Source organism: Lolium rigidum, chromosome 5 (genome assembly GCF_022539505.1).
Source record: "Lolium rigidum isolate FL_2022 chromosome 5, APGP_CSIRO_Lrig_0.1, whole genome shotgun sequence".
NCBI lineage: Eukaryota > Viridiplantae > Streptophyta > Magnoliopsida > Poales > Poaceae > Lolium > Lolium rigidum.
In genome coordinates this window covers 41,941,394-41,953,136 of record NC_061512.1, presented here as the reverse complement: position 1 = coordinate 41,953,136, position 11,743 = coordinate 41,941,394, and the positions used below count along the sequence as shown (strand labels likewise).

The 11,743-nt window shown below is 43.4% G+C and overlaps 1 protein-coding gene across 1 annotated transcript; it reads right to left on the bottom strand.

Moving 5' to 3' along the window:
• Nucleotides 1-392: 392 nt before the first annotated feature.
• LOC124655893 lies at nucleotides 393-5,985 on the bottom strand. Its single transcript, XM_047194721.1, has 4 exons — nucleotides 5,720-5,985; nucleotides 3,007-3,130; nucleotides 2,846-2,911; nucleotides 393-924 (listed from the first exon to the last, which is right to left on the bottom strand). The coding sequence occupies exons 1-4, from the start codon at nucleotides 5,983-5,985 to the stop codon at nucleotides 880-882; spliced, it is 501 nt and encodes a 166-aa protein (XP_047050677.1). The 3' UTR covers nucleotides 393-879.
• Between the last annotated feature and the right edge of the window lie 5,758 nt (nucleotides 5,986-11,743).

Here is an 11,743-nt window from a genome sequence, read left to right as displayed (position 1 = left end):
GCTACTACCCTCCACGGGAGACGCTCCCCAGCCAAGGCCGTATTGTTAGCAGCCAAATAAAAATACAGGAGTAATTCTAAAAAAAGACCTTGAGTTCATAAAGGGTGTTGGCATCAAACCTAACCTTGTAATTCCGGAAATCAGCCCCCTAAAATTATTAATCTGAATATAAGTTTGCGTTTGAATCGCTCCAAAATAGGGATGGTGCTGCGCGGCCACGTTCCAACTTTGTAATCCCAGAAATCGACACTCCTTATTGACCCCGGTATAAGTTGGCGCTTAGATAGTTCCCAAATATAGAATTGCTGCTACAGCCAGGGTCTTCACTTATACTCCCTTCGATCTAAAATAAGTGTTTTAATTTTTTTCTAAATATAAATGTCTAGGGAGTGACTAACAAGCAGCTGTCTGTTTTCCAATTCGTGGACAGACATATTTTCCCCCAATGAACTGTAGCCAGCTGTCCTCAGTTTTCCTTTGAGTTCCCACCACCTGACGCACTCAGTTTCTGAAATGAGCCCCTGACGCACTCAGTTGAGAATGAGTCCACGAAAATGAGCCCACGAAAAATGATTCAGTGCTGCCTTACAAAGCCCAGAACAGAAAGCCCACCTTCCCCGATCTTCTTCTTCCTCAAGAAACCAGCAACCTCAAGTCATTCGACCACCCCAACCACCCACACCAAACTCGAGCGGATCCATGCCTCGCACAGAAAACAAATCGAGAAGGGGTTGAGATCTCTCAAAAAGAGAAGAGAATAGAAAGGGGAGGCGAAAGAAGATCTAAGATGGAAGACACAAACAAAACGAAAAGCAAAGAAGATCCACTGTATGACAAACCTGGAGATGATCCTCGTTCACAGGTGTGCTCCCTATCTCTTCATTGATATGTTGAAAATGGAACTCTTAGATCAAAAAGTTTCTCCTACAAAAAGAGTGTTGTGCAGAGAGGTTCCCAGAACTTGTCAAATACAGAGAATGGTAATATGCCATGGAGACTATTTGATAACAGAGTCATGAAAATAATGACAGTAGCAATCAAACCGGTAAATTTCATTCAAAGAAAGACAACTGCAGGTGCTACTCAAAAGGAACCATCTTACATACATTTAGTAGTTCACAGTCAAAAATAGGAAGCTAATAATGAACACTGACGAACACTGAGAAATGCACAGAAAAAGTGAAGATTGAGCATAAAAACGGAGATTCGAGCAGATGTTTCGGTTCGGCCACCTGTACCATTTGCTACTCTACACCGGGAAGGTCACGGACATCCTCGGCATGCTCGAGTCCTACTGCTACCTCAGTGACTAATATGCTCACGGATGGCAAGTTCGAGAGCCGAGTTTTGGCAAAATGCGACTTTGTGACTAAAGTGCTCCTTGTGGGCAAGCTGGCGTACCACAGATGCGTTTTACTCGAAGATAATATAAGAAGGATGGGATTGGGCTCTTCCCAAGAATGTAAAAACTGAAAAACTGATATACATAATACTAAAGATACTGAAGAATAATAGTCTCGAACTCTAAGAGACTACAAACTGATAAAATCAAAAACTGAAAATCTGGTAAACTGAACAATGGAGAATTAAAAGCCGAGGAATGAGAATCATAAATCTGAAGGAATGAAAAATAATTGAGGACTGAATAAAGAGTATATAATATCGGACTGAATGACTAAAGAATGAAGAGTTCATGGAGAACATGAATAAAGAACAAAGAGAAAGAGAAAGACCGAGAGAATCATAAATGAAGGAAAATGAGGCTAAACACTAAAAGAAATGAGACATCACAAGACAGAGAGAGAATGAGATACTATATATAACTGATCAAAAGTATAAAATGAAGACAGAGACTAGAAATGAGATATTATAACTGATGCAAACTAAGATACTAAGTCAAGATAATAACTAACAAAATGAAGTGGACAAGTACACACTAGAAGAAACTGAAGTACATAGAAACTGAATAAAAGATAATGGCTAAAGTGAACTCTGAAAAATAAACAATGAAGAAAGAGTAACTTGAACTGAACTAAATACTGAAGAAATGAAAACATGAAACGGAGCACATTTGAACTGAGAGATAGAGAGCACTGAGAGACTGAGAGAATTAAATGACATGAACATGATAGACTGAAAAACTGAACTGCAAGGTCAGGAATTAAGATGACTGAATAACTGAGAACATTTGAACTGAGAGATAGAGAGCACTAAGAGACTGAGAGAATTAAATGACATGAACATGATAGACTGAAAAACTGAACTGCAAGGTCAGGAATTAAGATGACTGAATAACTAATATGAAATGAAGAGTGCTGAATAATAAACTAAGAGACTAACACTGAAAATAAAGATGGAAGCATAAGACTGAGACAGGAATAATCTGAGAACAATAATCTGCGACCTGATGGCTCTACACTGAGAACAAATCAGATGACAACAATTATCTGAGAGAAGAATAACTGACAGACATAAATACGAACAGGGAAGAATGAAAACTGAGTGACTTAAAGATTGAGAAAAAAGGGACCCTCCTCCTTTATCCGGGCTTGGAACCGGCTACCATAATGAATGGTAGGTGGAGTTACCCCCTACCCAATAAAGAAAAGGAAATTAAATGAACAAGAAATATCAGAAGAACAAAATAAAAATCAGAAGCACATTACATAAGAACTGAACAAATTAGAACCATTGCAAAAATCCTTAAAATCCCTCTTGACAGATTTGATAGCCTAATACACACATACCAGATAAGAGGACACAAAGGAATGAATAAGACAAAAGGTTGAAACATATTCCATTCTCACAGCAGTAAGGGAACAAAACAAATAGTATGACAACACACCTCTTTACGGATAAACTGAAACAAAGCTTCATCCAGACCGCTGTTCCGAGTTGGGTAGATATTCTCCTACATATATTACAGAACACAACAATTAACATACAACGCCAAAAACAAACATAGAAATAGGATATATGCTTAAACAAAAGTTTATATATCCATACTTTGTCACTTGGTGACAGGCTATCCATGCTAGACAACATAAAATCTGCATCATGCGATGAAGAACACCAATCTCTCGTATAACCTGCTAGCAAATTATCACCAAACCTCCTCGTGCTTATGTCACTGAAAACAGAGAAGCGGTATGTTGAAGCGGCACAATCAGTGGGGGGAAGTATATGCAGTAAAAAAATTCTGAAAAGAGAGCTGTAATGTTGCTAAGGTGCTGAACTTCAAAATAATTAAAGGCAGTGCACTAAACCTATGGAATACACAACCATTTCCCTTTGTATGGCTTACTCAACCAAATATCATTAGAAATATGCGAATGCATAGGATACTTAAAAAACATGTACTAATAAACTTCAATGAGCCAGCAGAAGAAATAGCAACAAATCAGACTGGAAAATGCCTACTGAAAAAACATTTGATCATGTCAGATGACAGCAAATAAACTGACAGAGCATCCAGTTTGATTGAACAAGAAGCTAGTCATTAAACATGGAGAAAGTTTCAGATAACTGAACTAATGGATAGTTTGTTGAGGCCCGCAGCTAACTGATAGTAATACTACCACACAGCAACTCTGTATATAGGTTGCAAAGCAAAGGATGGATAACATAGGAAAAATAGCTATACCAACTTCTACATCAGCAGCAAGAAATGCAGATGTATGCAAGTTTTACTTCCCAGCAAAATAACAAATACTTACCCTTACCTTGATTCATATCATGAAAATGCTAAGCCAAATAGAAAAGGGAAAAATGCTGAAACATAGGTAGCTACCCGATCAATCGTAAAATAAAGTACAAAAGACATGAAGTTGTACATAAATCAGACCAAACCTAATCCACCTAGGCACCCAGAAAACAATCAGGAAGAATGAAGCACAAAATACCTAGGATTAACTACCCAAGTAGGATACCGTGCAAGATGAAAACTAATGCAACACAGAAATATCTGAAGTTATGCCTTTAAAAGGTGAACAGTCCATCCAAATTCTCCAACATACACCTATATTAAAGGAAGTTTGGGCAACAATGTAATGAAATCCACCATTACTGAACAAAGCACTAGCCCACCATGCATATATAGCAGCTAGCTGTCATTACTGATTTGGTAAATGGACATACCAATATAAGTGGTGAGGAACACGGAGGGCAGAACTTAGACAAGGAGAAATTCTTTCACTTTCCCTTCACTGAAGAAAATTTATAGCTTGCAAGTTACAGAGCGAACGTGCATACAAAGGACATTGGAAGCTTTAAGATAGTTTCTTCTAATTAATATTTAAGAGATGTGATATACATATGTGTTTAGCATATATAGCAGATGCAGGAGTAACTTCTCTACCGCATCGCTTGATGCACTGGCTTGTTCACATTTTTCAGGTTTCAACATTGGATGGGCTGCAAGTAGACTCATCGCCTAAATGAGGATAAACATCACGGCATGCCTTGGACACATATCATCTGACCTTCTGATGGTATGAGGCCTAAAATACTAGACAAGGTGCATCCATTCTTCTGGATTATTCAATACTACAATTTACAAAACTCAAACTCATCCGAGGACCAAACATGATTTATACTGAATCAATTTATCTGAACAAAATGTGCATCAAAGTACAAAAGGCAGAGGGTTCATCCGTATATGAAGAGAACATATGTTTAACTGAAAACTGAAAACATCCGTATTGGGACATGGAAATTATGTATCCTTATAATGAGTCATCCAGGTGATATTACTGGTTGGCTGCCTCAAATTTGCCTTTGAAGTAGTTCTGAACCATAATCAAAGGTGAATTTTGCAGGTTAAGTTATGAACCATAATCAAAGGTGACTTTGTAGGTTAAGTTATAGACCAATTGTTTGTCATTACATGGACCTAGAGGCTAGCCTTCTCCATACATCTCATAAAAAGCAGTTATCTACTAGAAAGTGATAACAGAGCAATTGCAAAGCCCCTAACTGAATTATTCACTGACTTATACATATATACTGAAAAACACAGTCGCCACACCAGCCTAAGGGCCATTCATCGCATTCAGAATTTCAGATACATGTAAAGCTCCCTCACCGGGACAATTCTGAAGGAAGAAACAAACTAGCAAAAACACCTAACTGATTCAAGATTTCAAGTTGTGAGCAGACAGTTCAGATTACAGACCATGAATCAAAACTAAACGCAAAAAAGGAGTGAATCAGCATAGGGAAATATTAGGAGCTTCTGACTCCAGAGATATAAGTGAGCAAAACATGCATCTCGATTTTCGGTCAATTGCATATGAGTTTCAGTTACTAGAAATTCCTTACTATTTAGATGATATTCAGATCTTGCTAACTCCATCTAGCAACCTTAACATCAGAATCAACATCTAGTTACCTAACACTACATAGATCTAGCTGTATTCATATATGAATCAACATTTGGCTTGCTTATTAATACATTTACAAAACCAAAATAATCACCATGTGCAAAACGAAAAGGCTTCAGACTAGTGAACATGACGAACTACCTACAAAAAAAAATCGAGTACTACAACCAAATACAAACCTGTTGGCTAGTTGGCTACACAAAAGCCCACCCAAAATCGACAACACCACAATCAGCCCCCGCCAGATGCATACTAGTTGCATACGTGAATACCCAACCCAAAATCGACATCAGAGATGAAAGAGGAAAAAGAATACAGAACATTTACAGAAGGCATACCCCGAACGATGGCCATGTCCTCGACGCACACGAAAAATAGCTCCCCCCGCCGTGCACCGGAGAACTTCTCGGTCAGCAGCACTCCCCATGGCCTCCTTCACCGGGCGCTCCCCATTCGAAGAGGGCAGCACGGACTCCGTCGCCGGGAGCGTCCGCTGCGTGGTTTCCTCCGGGAGCATCCGCTGCGTGGTTGCCGCCGCGCGCGTCCTCAGCATGGTCGCCGCCGGGCGCAGTGGTGACGGATCCCCCGGCAACACCTCCGCCATAGCGCTCCCCTTCCTATCCTCCAACTCAACCGAGGCAGAGAAGAATGAGACAAGCGGCCAGAAAAAGAGGAATGGGGAAATTCGAAAAATAAAAGAGAGGGTCGAACGTAGACTCAACCGGGACAGAGAAAATGAGAAAGAGATGTGCCAAGATTCGTGCAACACAGGACATCGATCTGACGGACCAAAAAGTAGCTGTTCACCAATTGTAAAACAGCTAGCTGATAAGTAGGAAACCTGAATGTCTAATACATATATTGTATGTAGAAAAAAATGAGACACTTTTTTTTGGATGAAGTTAGTATCTCACACAAACATATATCAATGGCCCACATGTCATATTTGTCGTCTACATGACTATCCCCTCGGTATGTGTATCTTCTTTCTGTAGATTATTCCTTTCTCTCTCTTAATCCCGAGCAACAATGCTAGTGGCGAGGCATCTACTTGATGCCATGCTTCTCTCTATCATCACCGGCGGCCTCTTTGTCCTGTCCCTCATCACCGCCTCCCCGGTCCATTCCCCTCCACCTTGCTCTTCCTCTCCGAGCAATCCCCTGCCTGTTTGTCGCTACCTCCCCGCGCGCCAAGGACCTTCCCTCACTCATCATCTGCTCGGCGCTCTCCGTTCAGGCCCGGCTCCGCGGGCAACGCTGGAATGCTCCACCGCTGCATCATGGGGCTGTAACACCCATGAACCACTACTTGCGCTTGGACGCGTAGGCGCCCGAATCGGACGGGCTGCGAGCCGACGGCGTTCGTTGCGGCGTACCACATCCCCGCTGCGGCGTGCAAATACGCATGAAAGTATGTACGGGCTTGCTTTCTTGTTTGGCTTTGCATTGCTTCTTCTTGGTGAACCAGTTGGGTGATTTTGTCATGGTGGGCTGCAGATTTGATGGGCTTGTTCCGCCACGCGATCCGAACTTCATAGATCACACCGGCCTCGGTGCTTCACTCCCGTTCCGGGCGCCCGCGTCCGTGAACATCTCGGCGCGACACGGAGACCCCCGTTCGCTCCCCTCGGGTCGTCTCCTCCGGGCGACCCAGGGGGCAAACCCTAGCCCGAGCCCCCTCCTCGTCCCCCGGAGGCGCTGCTGGCCGAAGGCCGCGGCGTCGGTGAAGGGGCGGCGGGGATCTGACCCCGTGCTCCCGGCCTCGGCCCTTGGCAGCTCGGCGCGGTCGCGAGGAGGGAGGCGGTCGCGTCGAGCTCGCCATGTCCGAGGATGCTGCTCGGCGGCTCTTCGTCCTCCTCTGCGTCTCTCCCCGTGCCGGAACCCGGCGGCCGGCCCCTCGTGGCGGCGGGTGGCTCCCGGATGAGGGTTTGTATGCGGTCTGGCGGCGCGGAGATGCTGCAGGTGGGTGCCCAAGGTGGGGGCTTTTGGACGCCGGAGCGGCGGCTCCGGGTGGTGGCGTCGGCGTCGGCTCTACGGCGAGCGGCGGCCGTGAGTGCTGGCTCGCGTCCTCGGCCGTGCGGGCGGCGGGGTTGCGGCGAGCGGATGGCGCGGCGTGCGGGCCTTCCGTCGGCCTTCGGCGTCAGATCTGGGAGATCTCCGACCCGACCTATGAAGCTCTCGTTCCCCGACCGGATCTGCGATTTGGCCGGGTGAATGGTGGTGGGGTGATTGGGACCGGGGGAAACCCCTGGCTGGCGGTGGCCACGGCGCTGTCGACGCCATTGGCGTTGGTTCCCGCCTTGGAGGCTTCGTTGAGGTCTCCGTCTTCCCCCCCACCCACCCCCTGCCTTGGGTGAAAACCCTAACCCCTTCGTGGGCGGTGGCGGCGCCATGGCGTCGTTCCCTTTCTTGAAGGCACCGTCCGGGGCTGCTCGGGATGTTGGCGAGTTCCTGTTTGTCGGTGTTGGTTCTTGGCGTTGCTTCATCTGCGGTGATTTGTCGGGCGGGAGGTTGCTTGTCAATCTCCGGTCCCGTGGCGGTTGCTTGCCTCCTGTTTGCCGTTCTTCCCGATGCGTCTTCGTTCGTCGGCTTGCGTGTTCTCGGTGGCGGTGCTGTGGGTTGGAGGTGCTTGTGGTGTGTTGTCCGATGCGGCAGCTGATCTCGATCTCTTCAATGGACCTCCACGCTGCTCCGGAGTGTTCTTGGGGGAACCTCTCCGATTCTCGACGGTGCGGCGCTCGGCGATCATGAGCGAGAGGGATGGGATCCCTCTTCGGAGTCCGAGACCGTGAGCGGGTGGAGTTTGTTCATCTCGAAGCGAGGCGAGGATTTCTTCCGTTGATGGCGCCTCCTATGGTCCCTCCTCCCATGTGTCGACATTCCGGAAGACGATGGTCTCGGCGCTTCAAGCAAAGCTTCTTTCTTATCTTTCGGGTGCTTGTTTCTTTGAGGCTTGTAAGCTGTGTAAGCTGTGTAATGCACTATGTATCTGCCGGAAACGGCCTTATTAATTTAAGGCAGGGCTATGGCCTTCTGTTTAAAAAAAAACATCTCGGCGCCGCTTCTGTTCCTCGGCACCCACGACGACCCAATGCGCATGGATGCATCGCCCTCCCCCGATGACGGAAACGCGGACGACTCGCTGGGGCCGGGGCTGCCGGGATATGCTCCTTTCCTGAGCCACCGATGTTCAATCCTATTCGTACTATGTCCTGGAATTCTGAATTCCTTTATGTCAGCCTGAAGGGAGAGCTGTTGTGAGCTATCTTTAGTTCTTGCAGCATGCTGAGATTTGTTCTTTGTGTTTGCCCAAATGACTGAAGCTTCATTCCGCAGTGATAGGACTCTGCTTTTGATCAAGATCTAGCTCATTGCGAGCACAAATTTTGGCAGAGAGTAGACAACCAGAAATGGAAGGTGAATGAGGTGATGTCCTACCAACTGGTATGTTCCTCTTTCCTAAACCAGTAAAATTGAACTTGTTATATATGCATTAGGTCTGAATTCTCTTCATCAAGCTAGCTGGAACACCCACACACAAAAAAGCTAGCTGAAAAAACCATGCTTTAGATTTATTTTTCTGCTGCGTAGAAGATTCGCTTTCTCTCTTTCTGCCCGTTCAAATAAGTTAAAACTGAAGAAGCAAAACTAAAAAAAAGATGACATAGACACCATAACCCTTTATCACATCGATACATTACGATTAGGATAGCCTTCAACACATTCATTACATTTTTATAGACCAGTACAAATACATAAAAGAAACCTCTGGCCATGGCAGCACATAGAACCAGGTGGCAATAGCAAAAACATAATGATATGATCTATGCTAAATGAGTTGCATCTATACTTGCAGCAGCTGTAGATGGTGGTTTGAGCACTCAACAATTGCTGCTGCTATATGCAGACACCTAAGCTGAGTGATTTGCATCCATATTTGCAGCTGCAGATGGTAGTTTGAACCCTCGACACTTGCTACCGCTATATGAAGACACCTAGAGCTCAGCTCCCTGATCGAGTACTGTACTGCCATGTACATACTTCCATCATTAGATTCCTGGTTGTAGATATGCTCCTACAGCAAAATTTAAACAATTGGCCCCTACTTGTTCATACCAATAAAGAACAATGTAGCGAGCAATTTAAGATACTTACCACATAAGGGCCTAGGTAGAAGGCACAACATCTAAGAGTGCATCAGCATACACATCCAGATCAAGAAGCTTGTACTTGCATCTGCCATTTGGACATAGCTGAGTTGTCTGACAGTTAAATGCTATTCCCTCCATCCATTTAAAAATATAAATTTGACAATCATTTAGAATATGACACCTTCATGTAGAACTGACGACTCTTCTCTCTCTTTTACTAATTTATTTATTTCTAGCATTTATGAGTACACATACATACTGACTGTTCTCTCTCATATTCTCTAGATAATAATACCATTGGCTACCATGGTCACTTCCCTCTAATATCTTATTTCATGAAATGGACTAAAACATGCATTACAAAATGGAACGGACGGACCATCAGGATTGCCACTCCACTGATATTCTCATTGTTAGATAATTAATCATTTCCCAAAGGATGAAGGAACAAAAGCACTTGAACCTGCACCCAAACACTTGAACAGTCCAATGTTTATCATTTCAAGCTAGCAATGTTATAATACTCTACTCCATGCATCATAAATTATTGTATCCTTCTAACACCATATAAACACAAGTTTCCAGTAACAGTCTAACTATTGAAGTGTCTTACTATGTAGAATTCAATCAGACATTTATATTACAAAATTCGGAAGAAGTCCAGTCAGTAAGGATTTATTCATCGAACAGTATAGTAATGTATGATTATGTCCCCTGGAAAAAGGTGAAATTGTGAAGTTGAATGTTATATAAATCTATCCAAGAAAGCAAGAATGATATCCTTCTCGGAGATGGCAATAGCAACTCATCAGTTTATTTTAATTAGAAATTCCAAGGTTTGTTTTGAAAATCTGAAAATAACACCTGATGTCCTGAACCATCCCGATGATGGTTTTTAGAACGCACAAGAACGATTAATGCTCAGCGCCTCCCGGTAAACTGGAGATTACAAGCATCAAAGTGATATCAGGAAGTAAAAATAATCACTCTAGACAGAGCAAGAACACAAACATTGTAGGGGTGAGATTACCAAATTCTTTAAAGCGAACATATTACCAAAAACAAAAGCTGACATTCCATTGCAAATAAAACAATCTAAAATTTAAAGTAAGACACAAGTTAGCGAAAAATGAACCAAGCAATGATTAGGAACCCAGAAACTGAGGGATATCTACTCCAGAACACTACATTACACGCTCTGCAAACACCTAGATTCCACTACCTCACATGAAACTAAAATCCTTAAAATCAGTGCAGGAGATGACAAAGGTTTAAGCCAGTATGGGTGCCTCAAATACAACAAAGAAACCAAATTCACTCACTTTGCAAGAGATCCCAACTACAGTAGGACCGAAACCCTTCCAAACAACACCCTAGTCACATACAAAATCTTGACGAACTCCCACAAGGGTACAAAACGCAGACCAAATATTGCAGAACCCCATAAAAGAAGGCCAGGAGCTCACATTCCAAATCAGTTGAAGAGATTCGACCTACTTAGGCTGAGTGCTTGACCACACGAGAAACAAAAAAGAAACGCTGAATTATGACTCATGTAGAGAATAGTTTTGGGATGAAACCATGTATGCATTTCTTAAGTTGTATATCTTTATTGGCTCTAGAATTAGCATAAGAAAACAGGGAATGAAATTTGACTGCTTTCTATATCAATAGATAAATAAAACAAGTTTCAATTAAAGCACAAGAGGAAATTTTCCTACAAATCGACCACAACAATTGGTCCTTCTCTTTTACTTCTCCTATGGGAGATCGACAAAAGAAGAGGAAATTCATATGTTAACAGTAATAAATCACTATATGCGTTTGCGGCATCGCATCCATACAACATGTGTGGGTACATGAAGATTCATGAAAGGAAAAAAAACACCTATTGCAAATTGACATCGACTCACCTCGGCTCAGCATATTTGGTCGTCTCTGCATGCATTACTTTACCACTCGGGCGCCGATGGGAGGTGAGGTTGGAGGAGGTGGAGCCGTCCATTCTCACATCTCTGCATTGCGTAATTGCAAATCAATAAACTTTTTATATCTTTTAACTCTGGCCATAGTAATTCACATGAAGAAATCAAATAGAGTGGGTGTTCACCTATAGTAATGCTACAAACTATGTATACATTTCATGCTCCATATAATATTGAACCAACTTCACACTTCAACGAACCAAAGCTGTGAATCCATAATATTTTA

Coding starts and splice junctions, on each gene's coding strand:
- LOC124655893 (XM_047194721.1), bottom strand. CDS start 5,985: ATGGCGGAGGTGTTGCCGGGGGATCCGTCACCACTGCGCCCGGCGGCG. Junction 3,131..5,719: donor GGACATGGCCATCGTTCGGG/GTATGCCTTCTG, acceptor CTCTGTTTTCAG/TGACATAAGCACGAGGAGGT. Junction 925..2,845: donor TTCAGTTTATCCGTAAAGAG/GTGTGTTGTCAT, acceptor CTCTTTTTGTAG/GAGAAACTTTTTGATCTAAG.